Source organism: Heliangelus exortis, chromosome 14 (genome assembly GCF_036169615.1).
Source record: "Heliangelus exortis chromosome 14, bHelExo1.hap1, whole genome shotgun sequence".
Taxonomy (NCBI): Eukaryota; Metazoa; Chordata; class Aves; order Apodiformes; family Trochilidae; genus Heliangelus; species Heliangelus exortis.
The window spans coordinates 4,609,270-4,630,354 of NC_092435.1; the positions used below are offsets into that span (position 1 = coordinate 4,609,270).

Consider the following 21,085-nt stretch of genomic DNA (forward strand, 5'->3'; position numbering starts at 1 on the left):
CCAGGAGGATCTATTCCAGGCACAGAGGGAAAGCTGACAAGCATGAGAAGTAGCTGAGCAAAAAATGTTTTACTTGGTGCCACTTTTGCCCACACCTCAACTGCTCTATCTTCTAACAACAGAACACCATATGTTCCAGCTATGGAAAGCTACCAGATGTTTACAGAGATGCTGATGGACTGAGCCTTTTTTAGGGGCTCCAGATGTGCTCGAACATGTGCAAATCATTCCTATTTCATTAGTATTCAATACCCTCAGTGCAGGCTGACCAGAAGAAGGCAGCCCTTCTCTGAGACATTGCACGTGGCTGTGGTAGCTGGGAAATGAGGAGGACAGAGGCTGTGGTGGGACCAAGTTTCCCAGCACTGTGTCACACAGCTCAAGCCTCATCCCTGAATTTGCTAATGTGAGATTCAGCTCTTTATGGGACCATTTACATTGAATTTTCATATTAGCATTTAAGATTTGAGCATTGCCTGTCAGCGAAAGCATTTATTCTTATATAATAAAATCCCTCTATTTCCATATAAAACCTACCTGTAATGGAAACCATTGTTCACAAACAGTGAGAAAATAAGTAAGTGGCCTCCAGTTCATAATTTAAAGTTTATAGAAATGGACGTGTCCCATTGCTATGCAAAATGCCATGCAGAGCAGACAAATGCCAGCAGGATGACCTTGCTGGGGAGAGCAGAGAGCCCAGGAGCCAGGCTGGTGCTGGCCACCTTGCACTTGTCCTCACTTGCTAGCTCAGGTGGCACCGTGCAGTCCATCAGGTCCCCTGAGTGTTGAATCTCGAGTGCTGTCACGTTGTGAGGACCCAGAAAGGCACAGTGCAGCCCTTTGATCACTCCCCTCTGCGTTGCCGTCCACCTCAAGAACCAGAGCATCTTGCAGTCACACTTCCAGGGGTTGTGGGATAAGAACACGAACTTCAGTTTGGGCAGCTCAGCAAACAAGCGGATGGGGAGGGAGCTGAGGTTGTTCTTGCTCAGGTGAAGGAAGTGCAGCTTGTTGATGTACAAGAAAGCAGAGTCTGAGATGGAGGAGATCTGGTTGTTGTTCAGGTACAAGCTTCTCAAGTTCAGCAGCTGCCTGAAGGTGCAGCCGACAGCAGTGATTCTGTTGGCTTCAAGGTGCATGGTCTTGAGCTGGATCAACCCTTCAAAAAGCTGATTAGGCAAATCAGCGATGAAGTTGTGTCCTAAATTTAACATGCCCAATCTGAGAAGCTTTGTGAAAGCACCGTTCTGAATGATCCATATCCGATTCTTCCTGAGATTCAGATCATACAGGGTTTCCAGGTCCTTCAAGGAATCTCTGCCAATGGCTTCTATGTGGTTGTCCTCCAGTGACAGCCTTGTGAGGCTGGAGAGATTTTTAAAGGCTTGTGGGACATACCTCATGTTGTTGGAGGCTAAATCAAGTATTTCTAAAGAAGGCAGGTGTGAAAATAGAAGTGGATGGATTTCGAATATATTGCAGTGGGACAAATCCAGGCTGATGAGGTTTAAAAGTCCTCTGAAAGTGTTGGCATGCAGGTAGGTGAGGCGTGAGTTCCTGCTGAGGTGCAGCTCTCGCAGCTTGCTGAGCGTGTGGAAGGTCCCTGGGGACAGGAAAGTCAGATTGTTCCCATCTAGCCAGAGGCTGTGGAGAAAAGTCAGGTTTTTGAAGGTGTTGGTGGTGAGAATCCGCAAATAATTATTTGAGAGGTTTAGAGAAACAGTGGATGCTGCTATTTCTCCAGGGAGTGCTCTCAGTCCGGCTCTGTTACAGGAGGTAATCTCTTCAGGTGCACATTTGCACATGCTTGGGCATGAATCAGAGATATTCAGATTCAGTCCAGCCTTTGCTGCACAAGTAAGTATCAATATAACAAAAAAGAACATGACCAGCTATAAGTCACCACATCTAATACATCGTTAATAGTAGAGAAGAAGATAAGAAAAAGAGCATGTACCTTTTGGATTGGTGAACCTTGACCATTGCAGTCTTGGTTGGGCTGTGCTTTTAGTGCACAGTGGAAATAAATTAGCTGTTTCTTCCTCCTGCAGACCAATAGGGATCAAGTCTTTAGCAGATAAAAGCAGATTAAGTGCAGCCTTACTGTAAAGAGCATTACTGAGAGGCAGGAGATTGCTCAGCTGAGCATCATGCTCTGGCAGTGGTTTTTCCCACCTCCTGCCTTCTGCAAACAGCAGCAGCAGGTAACAGACTCCTGGCAGGATCTGTCAGGGATAGGCTTCTCTCCTGAGGTGATCACTGTTCTCAGGATCTGCTTGCCAGTTTGCTTAAAAAAACCCTTTGTGGTGAGAGTGGATGTTTGTACTTTTCTCAAGTTATGGATTCAGCAAAGGCAGCTGAGAGCAGCACTGCCATCAGGATGTGAGACAGGGGCTTTGCCCCAGGTGTGGCTGCACATGCTGGCAGATGCTCTGGGTTCAGGCTGGGATCCAGGTGCCAAGGAAAGTGGGCATCTGAGCCCTGAGAACATCCCTGTTGATGGTTGTTACTCCTCTGTACAAAACCAGGAAACTGTCAGGAGCTGTTGCAAACTTCTCTCTCCCTGCCAGCCAGGAACATGCTGGGGAGTGCTGCATCCTGGTGGAGCCTTTTCTTGGGATAAGCCCTGAGCCATCACCCTGTGGTAAAAGATGATCCCTGTGGGCAGAGCACCCCAAGGGCATGCTGCCATTTCCAGGGCACTACCTGTCCCCAGCAGGTCTGAAGATGTCACTGAGCAACTGGAGGTGGGTTTGGGTCCCTAAAAAGCCCATGTTCTTGTGCCCCTTCCTGGTCTTACCCTATATCCAGAGTGCTAAGGAGAAGTGGAACTGGGGGCCTGATTGATGTACCTGGCAGCCAGGGATCAAAAGTCTGCAGGCTGATGATTTTGTTTACAATGCTAAGAGCAGTAATTCAGACCTTGCAGCTGATGTGTAAGCAGGGCAATCAGTGATAGTTGCTGCTCTTTTTTCTTCTCAGTCTTCTGTTTTCATCTCACTTCTCTGTCTGGTAGAGAAGAACATATTTTAAATGTGTTTGCACCACCTTCTTTCAGCCCCATCCATTCAGGTGCATTTCACTGCTCTTAATTTCTTGGTCTGGCTCAGGTTTTTTTCTTTTTCATGTTTTACAGATTTGGTTTTTCCTTCTCTCCTGTTTTGTCTGCTCTGTCCAGACAGTGGCTAATAACAAATATATGATATGCCAAGCAGTGAATTGGACAATTTTTCAGATTCATTGTTTTTTTGGCAGAAGCAGCTTCGGTTTCCTGTGCCATTAAATCTCTATGTTGGCTTCAGCTAGTTCTGCTTTCTTCATTTTTTTTTCAAGCAACAACCCCCCAGAGAACAGCTTCTCCTGGAATCTTGGCTGGGGTGGTCGTGTTGTATAATGGAGCTGGAAACAGCATCATTTATTTAGTCAGACAGGCTTTGCTGTAGTGTTACTTGGGGCCAAGCTGGTTTACCAGCTGAGAACAGCAGTACCAGCACCTTCCCAAGCAGCTTGTCCTGGGAGCTCCAGAGGAAGGTGGAAACATGCACCTCTCACCCCATCTAGCTGCTGACATGCCAAAGATTTTGGTGGGTGAATCTTTGGTTTTGGCTCAGTTGGGATTGGTTATTTGAGGACATCACTTTGGAGGGGTGTCCTGCTGCTGGGATCACCGTGGCTTCTCCAACCTCCTGCTGCAGCACAGCTACAAATATCCAGTGCTCCATGACTTGGCCTCTGCACCCCTATGAAGGAGAGAGGTCTCTGCTGGTCTCTGTGCAGGATGAGTGAGCTGCTCTGTGTCTGGCAGGAATGAGCTCAGATCCAGCTGATGTTTGTAGTTAAGAAGATGGACTGCTTGCTCTGGCATTCTTGTTACCCTACACAGGCCTGATTTCTGGTTGTATTTCCAGTAGTGTTATAATGTTCTAGCCCTTATTTAAGCCCAGTGCTTTCTCTAATTCGCCTTGATTTCATACTGGAATTTTTCAGAGACCAAAATCATGCAGCTCTTAGGGCTCATCACTGCCAGATATCACTTAACTGAACTAAAACCTGGTGAAACCAGAGGACCACACAGCTGCAGGATGTCTCCTTGATTCAGAACCCATAGACCCAAGGGAAATCATAAGTACCAGAATGACCAGACTTACACCTTTTCATGGGATTGGCAATCCCATATGATCTCTGTAATTCCATGATGCACTAGAGGTGGCAGCTGCCTTGCTGGGCTGTGGCTGCTGCCTGGGCCACACTTGAGCTGTGGTCACAGCTGCCCTTGGAGTGGAAGAAACACAGTGGTGTGCTCTCCACTTAACACCATGGAGAGCTAAACCTGTTCTGGGGACTGAGTGTTGATCTAAGATGATGACTGCAGGTATATTCCATGTGTGCTGCAGTGCTCAGTCCTCCTTTGCAAGAAGTGCTCAGCATTGCCTGCCCAGCTGCAGCTTCTTTAGCACCATTGCTGCAGCAGCCAGCATTGCCACCACATCAGATGCTGCAGAGACAAGGTAAAGATATGGTCCATTAGAAGAACAACCCACATGATTTTTCTCTCTAGCTACCTTTTTAACAAATAATTTCCCACTGTGTTCCTTTCAGTTATGAGCATTGTTTTAAAGTAAATTTTGATGATTATTTGAAATGTTCTTTTGCTGGAGATATACAAGTCCTTTTGGATCTTTCAGAAAGGATCAGGCTTCATATGCTCAATCTAAAAAAGGGATCTGCTAGCTTAATCACCAGCAGCTTTTCCACAGGCTTGGTGACCCAGGGTGACCAAAAGGTCATTAACTTCAGGGAATTCTCTCTGATGAGTTACTCTTGTATTTTAGCAGTTTTGGGTCCATGGCTCAGAAATAATTCTTGTTAGTTGGGCAACCAGGAGTTACCCCCTGGAAGTCCCAACACTGACTGGTGCCTGGAAGCTGAGGGAACCTGGTGCAGGAGCCATTTTTCACTGTTAGGGTGGGGGTAAGTTCCTTCACTGGTGCCTGTGAAAATGGGTTTATTCAAGAAATTTGCCTGTCTTGGAGTGATGTGAAATGAAAAGTTTGTGCAGAACTTGGCAAAACAGGGGCTTGACCACAAATAACCACTCCCCCCTCTCTTGGTCTGGTGTTCTCTAATGGGGTCAGTAGCTGGAGAGATGATTATCCCAGAGAATGAAAGAACAGCTAATGCATCCCCCCTGGAATGCTTCTGCTGAAAATATTCTGAGGAGCCAATAGTATCTGGGGAGCTGCATATTTCTGGAAGGACAAACTGTAAATTTCTTAGCAGTGAAGACACCAACATAGTCATGCTACAGCAAAACAAATCATACTAAGAAAATTACCAGGTGTTCAAAGTGGAAAGGTCACAGGAGTAATAAGAGGTTGTGGAGGCTTTTACCTTTGCCACAACACTGACCAGTAATGAACATGACTGTGCCATTAATTGGCATCTTTGTAGTCTCAAAACAAAAGCTAAACTACACCACCTGCCCCCAGTGGCACCAGTGGCACCAGTGCTTCACCTGTACTTACCCTGAGTGCTGCACATTTCCGAAATGTCAGTTTGGATGTACTCAAAAGCACAGTTTTTAACAAGTTTCATGCCTTCTGCCTGGTGTGCAGACCTATACAGATGGGGAAATGCTACAGGAGTCTGGAAACCAGGTCCAGTTGCATTTACACCTGTGAGATGCTGGAGAAAATAAAGACAAAGCTTTCCCAGTGAGACAGCAGCAATGCAGCATCTCCCACTGGAGGGCAGGGATCACTGACCACCGGCTGGGGCTGAGGTGTCTGCACTCAGTGTTACCCTCCCAGAAACAAGGAAACAAAAAAGGACTATTAAATGGGAGGCAAAACTGAGAGGGGAGGAAAATTCCTTCTTTCAAAATGCAGTTTCAAAAGACTACCCTGAGGGTCATATTCTGCAAGAGTGACAAACCAAGTGACTCCATGAGCTCAGCAGTGTTTGCCAGGTCTGTCCTGTACCTCTAATAGGTCATAAACTTGAGTATCATTGTTAAAGAAACTTCCAAAACCTCTGTCTGCAGAGAAACTTGAGGTAGAAGTGGGGGAGTTTCTGCATTATTTTTAGAGAAAATTGAATAATGTTGAGCCCTATTAATTTCTTCCGTCATGATCAGGCTTTTCATGTTTTTTTCCAGGTATTTATGATGGAAACTGTAGGACTTTTCATGGCTTCAGCATGCTATGTTTATTTTTTAGGATTTTCTGCAAAAATACGTGAACAAAAATTTAAGTAAGTTTTTTTACTAGCAAGCTTAGAAGCTAATTTTCTTTTAAGAGAGCATTTTGCTAATACTTGCAACCCTGGTCCTTTGCAAGCCCTGTGTGCCCTAGAAAATGAGGAGAGCCTGTCCAAGGCAGGAGCCCTGTGGATGATGGGCAGGCCTGGGAGCAGCTGCATCCATCCTGCTGCCCTCAGAAACAGCCCTGGGATTGTGGCCGAGAGCAATTCATCCATTTTCAGCAGGGACATTGGGAATGTGTGTGGTTGCTCACTCTGCAAATACAGGAAGATGAATTTAGAAGCAGCAGTTAGATTTTGGCTGGGGCTGCAGGCACCCACTCTACCTGCCCATCAGTAGTGGGGAGTGGAAGGAACCCATTGTGATCAACCAAGTTGAAATGCTGACAGATTTGGATTCAAAGCTGAGAGTGGTAGCAGGGTATTTTTTGGAGGGTAGAATGTCCTGGAGCCCTTCTGTGCTTTTCAGTGAATTTTTCCCCAAAGAGAGATGGAAGATATTTGAAGCTTCCTTTCCTAGCTGTGGCTGATTACTCTCAGCTTAATTGAATTGCAGAAGGAGTCTCAGGCCAAACAAGCATGTCCTGTGTGTGTTCCTCAGCTGACTTTAATAAACAACATTAATATATGAAGCAGAGAAAGTCACTGGCATTTGTTAGCATGAGGTAGTACTGGCTGGTGAGCTAAATGTTTATATAAGATATACAATAAGAAGTTATTGGTGCAGCATGTGCTTCCTGAGAAATCAGCACAGCCTGAGCCTGTGCTAGCAGTCACACAGCACTCTTGTCCCACTCCTCAGGCCAGATTTTAGGCAGGAATTTCATCTTGCCACTCTGCAGCTGAATGCCACGACTTGGATGCTCTTCACAACACATCCCCTTGTCCTGGCTCAAGGGCAATGAGATGCCACAGAGGAAGTGAACTGCTCTCAGTTCCCCATGAAAATGAGGACTTTTGGATGCTGTATTTGAGTGGTCCTGGCAGGAAACCTGAAGTGTGGGGATTGAGATGGTCTGGCAGCCTTTCCTTCATGCTGTTAGACTTGCTGCTCTCTTCTCAAGTTTCCTTCCCTTGGAGGAAAGTGACTTCTGTTGTTGGGAAGGACTCCATTCAGCAAGGTCCTGGGATGTGCCTTCCTCATGTCTGCTTGCTGTGGGATCTAGGTAGGTGCACCAGACAGGTTTGTTGCTCTGTCCCATGGGGTCTGGCAGGAAGGGTTTGAGTCTCCCAGGGCTCTGTCGTACCCAAAACCTGACTGCAGGAGGAGCCCAGCGCTGCTGCCTTCACTGGGTACAGTGGTCAGCCGAGCACCTGCACTGTTTGGCAGGGAATCTGATGAGGCACCTGCTGAGAGCCAGAGTTCCCTCCCCTCTGTTTGCTGGGTTTCAGCAGAATCAAAACAGGAAAGAAAGGAAACAAACAAACAAAAAGAGTAAAAATTGTGATTTGTTCATGGAAAAGAGGTTTGTGTGTGAGGGTGTTTAAAGGGAAGTAACACCTGGCCCTGGGAGATGTTCAGCAGTTAAGCCCAGTGAGGTGTTTCCAGACCTGCTCCCACACACCAGCATTTCCATATCTGTAACCATCACTTGGCAGTGTTTTGGTGCCTCCAGCTTTGCCACCCCCGGGAAGCAGGGCTGGGGGGTGCTGGGCCTATGTTTCAGTAGAGGCACATCTGCTGCCATGGACACTAAGGATGGGAACCAGGGAGACTTCTGCCTCTTTTGCAGCCCAGAGGCACATCCCCACAGCATCCATAGGACATCCATGCATCCTCCCCACCCTCTCTCCCTCTCTATGCCCAAGCTGTAATCCTGCCCACTACAAATGTCAGTCCTTACTTCTGTCAAAGACCATAGATGGTGGTGGTGTACCTCCTGAAGCTTCCAAGCCCAGCTTTTTTGGCTTTTCTCTTTGCCACTGTGAGTGAAGTGGGGCAAGAAGCCAGGAGGCAATTGTACAGACCTGGCTACGTGTTTCTGGACCTTGGTCCTGGAGTGGAGAGCCCTGGGGCAGGGAGCAGGCTAAGTAAGCTCCCTTACTGCCTCTTTCCACTTCCTCTTCAGCTGAGACAGAATATAAATTTGACACTGTAATCCCTGGATAGAACTCTGTTAATACTCTAATTGTTCCACAGGGACAAAGCTGAGTAATATGGGAGTGGATGAGGGCCATGACATTAATTTCCCTGCTGTGAGATACAGCTCAGTTTACCCCCTCTGACAACCAGAAGCTCTTCAGTTTAAGCAAATATGTTTGCAAAGCTCTGATCTGTGCCTGTAAGACAAGCAGTTACGGTAAGCCAGGATCCAGTGAGAGTTTGGGCACTAATAATTGTAAATTTAAAGATTTTATTATTTTTGCAGCAAATAAGAAAAAAACAAAACAGTATCCAACCCAGTGAAATGCAGCGTTGCAAATGCAATGTATCCAATACAGCTGCCAAGTCAGCATGACAGGCAGCTAAAATGAAATAGAGGATTACTATCTCCAGAAACCAGAATCTGGTGCTAGCATCTTACCTTGTAAACACCTTCAACTTCATCAAGGCTCCTTCCAAAGTAAGGACAGCACAGTCTGGCTCTCCATACAAAATTTCTACTGTTGTGAACTTCAGGGTCTTAGAGCATCATGAATCAGTGATGAATGTCCTTGTTTTACAGTAATAATTCTCCTCTTTTAGATGAGTATGTACATTATGAGGTGTACATAATTTGTTCTTCAAAATGCTTGTGCTTCTTTGGAAGAAGATTCTTCCATGGGCAATCCAGAATGCAGTAAACACTTTTGACAAAAGTACTTAAGAATGTACATTCAGGCTCAGAGAGGCTTTATAGTGTAATCAACATGTTTAAAAGTAACAAGATTTATTTTTTCTTTCAAATCTGCTGCACAAGGGCTTTTATTAGGGAAATTACACAACCCAAGGGAGTTGTTTGCAAGGACAGGTCTAGGAACAAAGATTTTAGAGTGTGATAGAGTCTCCTGGACATCTCTGGCATTCAGCCTGGGATCTGGTAATCTTTAATCTTGTTTTATTCCGATCTTCATCCCCTGCAGGAATGCAGAGATCTTTATATCATCCACTGGAGCACCCAAAAAAGCAATTACCCAGAAGAATCAGGAATGTTTATTCCTTGGTTAGTCCAGCATGGCTCTGAGCTGCTTTTCTGGTGAGATTTGATACCTTGCAGGTAACTCTCTCCATGATGAACTGGAAACAGAAACAGGTAATGAAAACAGATAGGAAAGTTCTTAATGTTGGGCTACCCTGTAGCTAATTCAGCTCCAAATTACTCAGAGCAGACTTCATTCTGAAGGCAGGAGCAGATTTTATCCATACCCAAGCTGGGTGGGAAATGATGTTGTTGTCAAGCTCTAAGGCAGCACTTAGGTTAAGCAAGAGTCTGTTAACACATACCATTGAAAGAAAATATCTGACATTTGAAAAAATATCAGAGTTTCATGTGGAAAAAACAGGGTAGATTCAGCATGAGAGCTGTTGAAAGCCTTTGAATAATTATTAAGGAATGTTCACAGGTTTTCCTTGGGTCGAAGGGCAAGTGACAGCACTGAGAACTTACTCCGGTGCATCCGGACACTGGTAATACACCAGCCAGGCAACCAGGCTCGATGCAGCTGGAGAAACATGAAGAACTGAAAGGTTGTTCCCAGAGCTTTCTCCTGCCAAGGAACCTGTCACAAATCTTCCTTGTGTTCTTGTTGCCACCTGTGCCTGTGCTATGATCTTTTTCATAATGGTGCTGCAGGTACACATTAGACCGGCTGAGAACATAACAGTAAATTCAGTAACATTTAACATCCTCTCTCAACAGCTTATGATAAAATAGCATCATGCTGGCAATTAACATCTACAGCTGCTGTATAGAATATTTCCTTTGCCCTTGATCCCTTTGTGTCTCCTAGCTCTTTACAAACCCAGTATTTAATGGCAGCACAGAGGGAAAAGCTGTCTTCAGCTTCATTGAGGTCTGAAACTCCCCCTGCCAGCAGGTACAGCAGGGTGAAGGTAACAGCTACATGTTCTTCATATGGTGACCAAATGAAGTCTCTAATTACTTTTCCTCTTCACAGAGGTGTCCATATGACTCCCCAGAGAAGCAGCCCATTGCAGATCATCTTGTGCTGGCTCTCAGTTCAGTGGCTCTGCAGGCTCCAGTCTCCATTCTCTGCCGGGCATGAAGCATTTACTCTGCTCTGTAAACAAATTCATCCCATTTCTACTGATGGAGGAAGTTGCTGTTCAGCCACATGGCCAAACATTTTTTATTTCCTCATTTGAGCTTACATAACAGAACATACTGCTCTAAAGGCTGAACCTATTGTAGGCATTTGTTTAGCACAGAGCTTATTCTTCAGAAGCACAGTGATTTTGCAACAGTGATTGTGCTTGGGAAATACTGAAAGGCAAGATAAGAACCCCTGTCCTGAAGCCATTATGCCAGAGGGCTGCTCCCTTGCTGTAGGCAAAGCTCCATTTCCTCATTAAACTCTTCAACAAAGCTAAATGGTCAAATATTATGTTCTAGTGTCTGCATTAGAAACCTCGGTCTTGTTAGGCCTTTTTGTAATCTATGAAAATTCTTGTAATGAAAATTTTTGTAATCTATGTATCTATTTTGTAATTTTTGTAATCTATGAAATTTTTGTAACCTATGAAATTCCATGATTCATTCCAGCTTTCTGCTTTTGCAGCTCACTTGGCTGCATGAAGGGCAAATGCTGAAATACATGAGTTTAGTTCAAGTCAGGGGAAAGCCTAAGCAGAGTACAAAAGAGTAACACTATGTTCTCCTCTTCCCTTCTGAACACTCTTGCATCTATGAGTTAGGATGCAGGGACATGGTGTGGTGGTTTTTTTCAGGAATAAAATACTGTTTGTATCTTCTTGGTTGTTGCTGTGTGGCTAAAACATTGTTCAAGACTCAGGATGCAAGCCAAGCTACAGATCCTCAGTTCAGTATTCCAGGTTACTGGGAATGCATTCCAGCTAGGAAATAATGAGCTGTTCTGCAATGTTCATCTTAAAACTGTCCAGAACAAAGTCCTGTAGATAAGCTTAATGATTTTGTTTTACTTTTTATTATGTCTTTAGGTGATATACTGACTTATCAGACCTTCTCTGAAAGAAGAAAGAGGCCACCTAGTGCTGAATTATAGACTGCTGCAAAAAAGCATCTGCTAAGAAGGTATCAAAACATGACTTCAATGTTATAATAATATCATTAGAGTTTTGAGGGGGTTTTTTTGGGTTTTGTTTTGTTTATCATATAAAAGAGTGAGATTTGGTAGTCTTTAGCCTACTGGAAGTTTAATGTAGTACTCAGAAAAAGACCAGTTCCACTCTGTTTGCTAACTATATTGACATGGTTTTGAAAACTCCACAGAATTCTATCAAAGCTGAGTGAGAGGTGAAGAGTAATTGAGCAAATGTTCAGGAAACATAACTGGTGGTGCCAGAGCAGCTGCTGAGAGTGCCCTAGGAAACCCCTCTGGGGTGCTACCATCTGTGAGCAGAGATCCCACTACACTGCAGGACCTCTGGTTTCCTTCATATTCAATGGTGAAAAAGGTGCCTTAGCAGTTTGCTTCATGTTGCATAAGTCTAAATTGCCTGCTGGCATTGCTCTTTCTGCACTGACATTTAAGGGAGCTGATTGCTACTGGTATGTTTGAAGGTATTCACGCATTGTCTGCACAAAGAAATCTGGCTCACAGCTGGCTGTTCTTAATCTGATTTGGATGAGTAATGTAAATGCAGTGAATAGCTCCCCAAGGCATGGACCAAGCATCTCTGTTAACTTTTGGTCTTGCATGTTTTAGGTGTTCAGCCAGGCTTCCCATGACACTCTTGCTTTCAAAGGGAAGGGACTCTATAGAGAGTGCAGGGTAATCTGGATACATGAAACTGCTGTAGGGAAATGCCTTTATGAGTCAGTTTATGTTACATTAAATAATTTCCCTGGGAGAAACACTTTTCCATGTCCACTTCTCATCCCTGGTGTTTTCCAAAAAGATGGCTGAAAAAGTTAAAATTCTGATATTTTTTATTCATCATGATATTTTGGTGATTAGTTTCTCACTGGCAGCTGGAACCTTCTCAAAGTTTAGTACATTCCAAATTAGATCCTAAGAATCTTCTTTGACTCAGAAACGGAGGTACATGAAATCAGTATCACAGGCACTGACAATGATCCTCTTATGTCTACAGAGTAACTGCCTCCACCCATGAGCCTTTGGTATCAGTATTATTTGCAAACCAGTCAGACTGATCATAGACAAGGAAAACACTCACTACATGGAGGTCACCAAAAGCTCTAAGAAAATATTTCTGCTAATATGGTATTCTTTGATGGTGATAACATATCTGGTAGGAAATTTTGTTGGTGGGTCATTAATGTTTTTTTGCAGGCAGCAGCAGACATCTTCATGTCCCCTTCCAAAACACAGTCTGGGAATAGAGCACTATAATTAGAGTCTAAAAATGACTTAATTTGATTTAACAGTGTGTTCATTGCAATGAGCAATCTCTCCTCTGGGGAGCTTCTGGGATGCAATTCAATAGTGGAGTCCTCTCTCCAATAAATACAGTCACAAGCACCAGATCTGCTATGTCTTCTGTTGTACCTTTACCAAAAGCTCTTCGATATTCTATCAAAGAAAAAGGATTATTGAGTAGCCAAATACCACCTCTTAGATTCATCAGAAGCTCTCTTTCCTTTTCTGCTAACTTCTGCCTGCAATGTCTTCCAGTGTTTTCTGTCTTGTGCAATTGAGGAAAACCTCTTAAGATACAAGAACTGAAGGAATACTCCAAAGCTTTTATGATAAGCTTCAAAATTCCCTAGTAGTATTAAGGTCTTAACTTGCAAGACCTGAAGAAATAGTAGAGATAAAAATTGCACACAGAATGAACACACAGAGACAATAATGTCATGTTTCATCCAAGAGGGAGCATTCTTTGAAGTTCATTTTAACAAGACTACCAGTTTTTTGTCATTTCCAACAAAAACTAAAGCTTGTACCAAGAAATATAACACTGCCCATTAGTCTTGTTCATTTCAATAACTTCTGATGAAAAAACACCTAAAGCTTCACCTTACTTTCCCTTTTCCTTTCTTTGCTCTTGTGCCAGCTCACTGAAGCTCTTTTAAAAGCTATCAGATCAGAGTTTTGGAGCTGAACATTACCATTTTTGCCCTGAGAAGGGCTCAAGTCAGTCATCCTTGTTGGTAATGATATCATTGGTTCTACTTTTTTTTTTTAAGCTTACCTTTTCTATTTTGCAAATCTCTGACCACCTCTACCATCTTCCTATCTGGCTCACAGCTCCTCAAGAGCTTTACCATTGCATTCTTCAAACTGAGGGCAAATTTTGTGTCTGATTTTATTGTCTTTTATCTCCTGTGCCGTGGTTGGTTTATTCTCCCTTAGTTTCCATAGAACTGGTTAAACTTTATTTTGTTTTCCTTTTGACAGAAAATTTATTTAATGAGCAATTTTGTTTTTTAATGCATCAAGTTGAATATGGTCAGACTCATTGAGTTTCTCTCAAATTCTTGCTCTTCCTTCCCTCAAATACCATTACACAGATGACCAGAGTAGGGCTGGGTATCTCCTGTCCCACATAACTGTTACAGAACTTAATGCAGGAATCCCACCTTGTGCTCCATTACACAAACACATCACCTCCTTTGACAGAGTTTGCTGCTTGATTTACAAGGTGGGAAGCTATGGCTTCTTTCCTTCAGCTCTTTTCTTCATTTTAGCATCAGAAACTGAAGTTTGTTGCTGTTGGGAATGTTTGGTAATACCAGTAAAGCCAGTAAGTCTTCTTTCAGAAGAAAGGGTGTGGGGGGGATGCCAAGGCGCCTTTGACCTCATGCATCAAACTTTCTTTCTCCCTCTTCCAGCATGTACAAAAAGGGCTTATAACAGAGCTTCCCCAGGGAAGCTCTTATTATTTCTTCTTATTATTATTATCTTTAATTATTGTAATTAAATACATTTCTCAAAACTACTGCACTGAGATAAATCCAAGGAAAACCCTAAATGAGCCATCTATTAATTATACCTTTATCTAAAGTTGTCCCATGGTCTATAATCCTGAAGAGGGACACTTCCTCAGAGAATCTTTCTTTAGATCCTCCTAATTGTCTTTCTGTGTTGTAAACCTAGTGGTGTTTGACCAAGATTTTTTTATCTAATAGCATTCTAAGGGTCACTCTTCTTTCACAGCCTTCTATACTTCCTGTGTGAACAATAAAAAGCAATTATTTGTGTAGGGGTAAATCTGTGAATGTTTCTCTAAGTCCAGACACAGACTGCACAGACAAACTACTCCCCAAAATTATGCTATGAAAAATCTGTCATGTACTTCCTGGAAAACTGGTTAAATATTGCTTCAGTGTAATCCTCTAAAAATTATTCTGCATACCTTAATCCTCTAAACAAGTATTTCTCTAATTCTCACTAATGTACTTTGGGACACCATCCAGCCCTTCTTTTTCTTTCTCTCACCAGGTCAGTGATTTTACTGTCACTTGTTCTTTTGATGGGAGTGAAACTGCTGCTGAGAGCACTTGGGAGAGAGAAAAAAAAAAAGATTGGTGTTGTATTTACTTTTGGACAGGGGGGAGGGACTAGGCAGTGTTTGTTTTTGATCTGGCAGCCAACAGGTTCTGATGTTGTTCCTTGGATGCTTTGTCTCCTATAATCACAAAACTCCCTATTATGCAACAGTTTTAATCCTCCTCTGGAGCATGACTATCTTGGAAATGCCCAGCTGAGCACAGAGTAATCACAGGGCAAAGGGACTGCAAACTTGACACCTGCCTCGGGGTATTCAGTGGTGAGATATTCTTGGAGCAGTTTGGAGAGGATGCCACTTGAATCCATGCCTGGCTGCTGCACTGTGCTCAGCTGGGAGGGCTCCAACACCAGTTATGGAGATCTGTGCTCACCAGCACTGGTGCTGGGAAAGAAGATCCCATTCTGATCAGACTGTGTGTGATTCCTAGAACAGCCCAGGGTGAGTGGGACCACCTCTTCCTAGCTGTAGTTTTGTGCAAATCAAAGAAGGTGCATTGGCTGCTTATTAGTTGAGCAGTCTGAGGGGAGAAGCCTTTCAGGGAAGAACTTTCCTACCTAGGAGGAAGGTTGTCCATCCTCTTCTCACTGATATATTACAGTGGGGCAGTCACTGTGCCTCAGCACTCTCGGTGTGTGCCTTGCCAAACTCTACAAGAGTCCTAAGACATGACACCAGACCCAGCCCATGTGGGTGGGTTCCAGTCTGGTGGAGACAGGCTTTGGGATTTTAACTTTCCTAAAATGCAGCACCAGAGGGAAGTCCTGAGAGGAGCTGAATACAGTGGGACAGGGGCCTGGGAAGGAGTCAGTATCAGTCTGACCTTTTACTTTCTGCTTCAGAAGAAACATGTTTATCTTGAGGTGAAGTCCTCCTCCCCTTCCTCCACCCTTTCAGTGAGGTCACTGAAACCAAGGAATGTGTAAACATGAGTTTTGGGAGAGGGAAAAACACCTTTCTTCCACACCCGATTATAGTCCTTAGATTGTACAATGTCCTAAGTCTTAACAGTATTTCACTTGCTGGTATCATGATAATTTAATGAAAGATTGAACAGTATCTTCTGTTTCTAGTACTCCTCCCCATTCTATCTTGTCTGGGGCTGCTACCAGCTTCTGGAAGGCTGACAAAAAAAAAAAAAAAAAAAAAAAAGCTCAGCTTTTTTTGTCTTGAAGAGCTGCAGACTCCATGGATAATTCCCCTTGTACGTGGTCTTGATATTTTTACTCTGAGTGTGATCCTTGAGCAGGCATCAGGGAGCAAGCTGGCAGCTGGTCAAGCTTTGCTTCCAGCTGATGTTCTACAAAAACATGCCAGCATTCCACAGCTGATCAAATGTCTGCTCCCAGCCTGACCTGAGATTACAAATTCCAGAGCAGACTGGCTGTTGGGTGAGGGAAGGAGGCAGGTGAAGGACATGCAAATTTTAGCTGTGTGATGGAGAACATCTTCCTTCTTACTCACTGCACTCAGATTCTGGATGCAGCAAGGGCTCTGTGCTCTGTCGGTGTTGAGGCACAACAGGTATCAGGACTGAGGAAACACACACCCCTACACTATACATCCAGCTTTTTGCAATAACCACATCTAATTTTTAATACTACTGATAAACAGGTGCAAGGTCTTTCTTGAGTTGCTCTGCACCACAATATGCTACACAAGGATAATGTCAGGCTATGCATGTGCCTTAGTAGTTATCCCAGTTTTATATAGGAGGAAACAGAAAGTTGAAATTGCCCTCTCAAGCTGTGTGTCTGCATTCCAGGCATATCCCAGCCTCCCACAGCCTCCCTGACAGCAGCTGGTGAGAAAGAAGATAGAAACTGGTCAGCATTGAGTCTGTGTCAGGCTCAGGATGGAGGTTTGTAGTTCTGTCTGGCAAGCTATATGGTCTCTGTTTGAAAATCTGTAAGAATGCTCTGTAAGCCCTGAGTAAGTGAAATGATGGCAGTAATTCCACGTATCTCAGCTGCTTTTACAATGTAGTGAAAAGGAATAATTCTCTGTCTAGAAATTATGAGAATTATTTTCTTTTTGGAATCATAATGAAAAGCTGATTCTTTTAGTTTATTATAGCATAATTTTTCTGATAAATTTTACTTCTAAAAGATCAAACCAACCTGATTAAAACAAATGTTTTTATCAGATCAAGGTGTTTAATGACTATCATTGCAGCACTGTTTAAACCAAGATTTTTAGTTCTATTGGACTGGAAAGAACATTAAAACTTAATTCATTTAACTTGAAACAAAATATTTCAGTAGAGAACAGATACAAAATTAAGCTGCCAAAGACCCATTCCACAGCTCCACCAAGTTACTGTGCTTTTGGAGAACTGTTCAGGGGGTAAATCTTAAGCCAGTTCTAACAGTGATTGCAAGAATGGGGCTGGTGGGCTTTATCCATTATTCCTATGCCTTGACATCAAATAATTTTTATAGAAAGATAGAACTGAGGGCATCTTTTAAGGGAGAAGTGCCACAGCTTTTCACAACAATGTGGTAAACACTGACATAAAATAACGAAGCGAGTAGAACATCTGGTTCAGAGGCTTTGGTTTGGCAACTGCCAATTATTTTTAGAGTAGTTTCTGAGTTCACCCTTGAAACTACCGTGGGCATGGTGCTACTGAGAGCTGCCCATGCCCTTTAGGGGAAGGGCAGATAATTGGTTTCTCTAGAGCATTTCTCTGCAATTGCCTTGGGTCCAGTCATGCACCTGTAGGGCAAGAGTAACTGTTTAACTATTCCCTGTGGGAATGCTCAGACTGTCTTTTCCTGGAGGTGATGAAATCCTGATCTTGCAGTGCCAGTTTTGTTTACAGCTTTCTGGTGTGTGCTCTGGTTTGCTGTTTCCCGTCCTTTAAGTAATTTCCACTGACTCAGGTTGCTACACCAGTTATTACTACACTGCTGAATTCCAGTTCTCAAGTGAATGAGTGGTTCTGACCTGACAGTTATTTCTCATCTTTTCCCTGTTTCTTTTCTGGAAACACTCATCTTGCTCTCTCCTCAAGTTTGGCATTTTTTGCCAAATCCAAACTAAATTCCCCTTACCGGTTCAGTAACAATTTCTTCAGTCTACATTTAAATAGTCAGTAGTGATTATAATTTCTGTTTTAAACTGCTTTCTTCCTGCAAAGAAGAAAGCCATAGGTATATGGCTTCATACAATATTCATAGAATCATAGGATAGCTTAGGTTGGAAGGGACCTTAGAGATCATCTAGTTCCAACCTGCCCGTGGCAGGGACACCTCCCAAATAGACAGTGGTGCTCAAAGCCTCATCCAGCCTGGTCTTGAACACTTCCAGGATGGGGCCATCCACAGCTTCTCTGGGCAAGCTTTTCCAGAGTCTCTCCACCCTCCTAAGATCCAGTGTAAACCTATCCTCCTTCAGTTTTAAACCATTTCCCCTTGTCCTGTCATGGGCACTCTTATGAAGAGTCCCTCTCCAGATTTCCTTTAGGTTCCCTTCAGCTGTTGGGAGGCAGCTGTAAGATCCCCCCCTGGAGTTCTTCAAGCTGAACAATCCCAGCTCCCTTGGCCTCTCCTCATAGCAGGGGTGCTCCAGACTCTGGATTATCTTTGTGGCCCTCCTCTAGATTCATTCCTACAGACCTATGTCCTTCTTATAGTGGGGACACAAAAAATGGATGCAGTATTTGAGGTCTCAAAAGAGCAGAGTAAAGGGGGATAATCCCTGCTCCTGATTTGCTGGCCACAGTCCTCTTGGTGCATCCTAGGATATGGTTGGCCTTCTGAGCTGCATGAGTGCATTGACAGCTCATGTTGAGCTTTGTGTCAAGATTCTTGATCAGCTATAATTCCCTGTTGGATTTCTAATCTAATCTAATCAACATATTCTATGGAAGGACACTATTTTACCTATAACAGATTGAAAGTCAGCCCCAGTTTCTGGGTTACAGTTCAGAGATCTGGTTCTGAATTTCTCCAGTGGGTCCACTTTGAATTTGACCATTTTTCCTAGTTTTTTTTTCAAATAAAGTGGCCTCTTTATAACATTTCAGCTCTTCAGAGAATAAGGGAGCTGATAGTCCTTCCTGTATATGCAGTCCCAACAACAGCTTTTGAATTCAAACCTTAGCTTTCTTCATAGTCCTGACAGCCATCCTAATGAATATGGACACTTACTGAAGCATATTCAATAATAAAAAGAAGCATTTTATATAAGCAATCATAAATTCTGTACACCAATCAATTTTTTTTTTTTTACACATTGTTTAGCTCAGGAAACTATACAGATAGCATTTTGGAAGATGTTTACTATACAGAAATACTGCTGTACTAGTAGTGAGTATTTATATTTTTTATATATATATATATATTTATATATAAAAAGCAATGTCTTCACAATATATTCACAAATCATCACACCATCTTTATTTGAAGAGCAAGTTCTCAGTGGCAAAGTCTCAGTCTGAGGGCTGAAATATGAGCAGACTTCACTTCAACAACCAAAAGATGTACAACCATGTAAGACCTAGGCATAGACATTGCATCACAGGAAAGAAAGGTTTTTCATTAGTTTTTTGCACAATATATGAGTTTCCACAGATTGTAAATCATTGTAAATCCTTGCTGGAACAAATTGATGTAATGGGAACACCCAGTCTCATTTTCTAGTTTAGCTCAATGTACCTTCAGCAAAAGTAAAATATCATTTTATCATTTTACAAAATCTTAAGACTTTTCATCTGCCTTACAAGTAATAATATTAACAAAGAATTTGAAGCAGTACCTTTGCATTAGAATAGGGTACTAAAATTCAAGTTACTTGAAGAATTTGGATCTTTCATTCATTAAATTGGGCATACTCCTAACTTCTGGGGCACAGTGAGTTGTACCTGCCTAATGGGGCTGCCTTCCATGTACCTCATGGTATAGTCAGGGTCTTCTACTTCAGAGGTTTATTTGTTGTCATGTTGCTGTCAGAAATTGTCCCAGTCAGGAATTTTGTATCTTGAGTATCCTGTGGAGTAAAATATGGTAGGATTATAGTTGAACTTTATGACAAAGCTTGATAGCAATGAAAACTTCCTGATTAAGAATGCTGTAGCAGTTTATATAAGACATTACTTTTTGTTTACCCATTCTACTCTTAACAATGGGTGTGTCTGTGATCTCATGGGATTTTAGTGGTACTTCAAACAGTCTTTGATTATATTGCATTGACATGATCATTTATGTTTCCCTCCTATGTGTACATATAGTACAAAAATCAGTGTCAGAAGCAGAAATGGACCTAAAAGAGAAAACAAACTCCTGCAACTGATGTAGCTACATTTAGTAAGACAAGATTGAGGCCCATACCAGTCTTGACCTAATGCCACAGTGATCATGATAAAAGACAGTACAAGAATGGGTGCTGCTCCCATGTGAGCTGACACTGAACAATGGTCCTATGGCCTCTGCATTTCAGTGGTGAATCTGCTCCTTCGGTCTGTATCACTTTAACAGCACAAACAGAACAGTATTTTTCTTCTTTACGAGAACGAATTTTGTTTCATCAACTGAAGTGTCATGACAGAGGTGTCAGAGGATGCAGGAACTGATGTGCATTGTATATCAGCCTTTCCTAAAAAATAGGCAGTAAGCACCTCAAGACATTTATGTCCTTTCAAAGTCCTTAAATCCTTAGAATACTATTGGGCTGCAGTTTTTGTGAGATCAAGCTTTCTTTTGAGAAGTTTAAGATAGCCTTTTTTCTGAGTGGAAAGTATCTTTTATTGGTTAATTTAAAAACCCAGCAGGAGCTGGGAGTAAGGCACTTTAGTGCTTGTACATTCCCTTCCTTTTGTGAAGCATTTTTCAGCACTAAAGACCTCCTTAGCCTGGATTTTATTCCCTCTCTCCCAAATGAATCTCCACTCTGATTGAATGTCTTCTCTGCTTCAAATCAGAGTTTCTGCAAGGGTCTGTTACTTACCATCCATCTGCCTTTGAACAGTGTGCCCAGCAAGCTCTTGGGGACCAGTACAGTCCCTGAGTACATCTGGCATGCAAACTGCATCTTTTAGCCCATCATTGCTGTATCAATCAAATAGCAATCAAAGAAATGGTGAAATCTTACCCACACTTCTTTATAGAGAGAAGTATCTACATATAAGTCTTCAAATGCCCTGTATGAAAAAGGGGCAAATACATGGACAGGGAGCATCATCATAAAGTCACAGACTGGTTTTGG

The 21,085-nt window shown here is 42.8% G+C and overlaps 2 protein-coding genes and 1 long non-coding RNA gene across 4 annotated transcripts in view; 1 reads left to right on the plus strand and 2 right to left on the minus strand.

Annotated features, from left to right (window-relative positions):
* Positions 1 to 477: 477 nt before the first annotated feature.
* On the minus strand, positions 478 to 4,077 carry LOC139802783 (nyctalopin-like). 2 transcript variants are annotated; one of them, XM_071758278.1, is made up of 2 exons: positions 1,961 to 4,077; positions 478 to 1,852 (listed from the first exon to the last, which is right to left on the minus strand). In XM_071758278.1, exon 2 carries the CDS (start codon positions 1,806 to 1,808, stop codon positions 633 to 635), a length of 1,176 nt encoding a protein of 391 aa, XP_071614379.1. In that variant the 5' UTR covers positions 1,809 to 1,852; positions 1,961 to 4,077; the 3' UTR covers positions 478 to 632. The 2 variants fall into 2 exon arrangements, with proteins under 2 accessions (XP_071614379.1, XP_071614378.1); XM_071758277.1 differs by having other exon boundaries at positions 478 to 4,077.
* Positions 4,078 to 6,185: 2,108 nt separating this feature from the next.
* LOC139802784 (uncharacterized) lies at positions 6,186 to 9,149 on the minus strand. Its single transcript, XR_011728781.1, has 2 exons — positions 8,790 to 9,149; positions 6,186 to 7,611 (listed from the first exon to the last, which is right to left on the minus strand). It is a non-coding gene; the product is annotated as an uncharacterized lncRNA (long non-coding RNA).
* A 1,213-nt stretch (positions 9,150 to 10,362) lies between these two features.
* Positions 10,363 to 21,085, plus strand: part of SLC6A14 (solute carrier family 6 member 14) — a 44,055-nt gene continuing 33,332 nt past the window's right edge. Inside the window, exons 1-2 of the mRNA XM_071758280.1 lie at positions 10,363 to 10,487; positions 11,384 to 11,477. The gene's annotated coding sequence lies outside the window, so the exon portion shown is untranslated. The remainder of the gene's footprint in view (positions 10,488 to 11,383; positions 11,478 to 21,085) is intronic.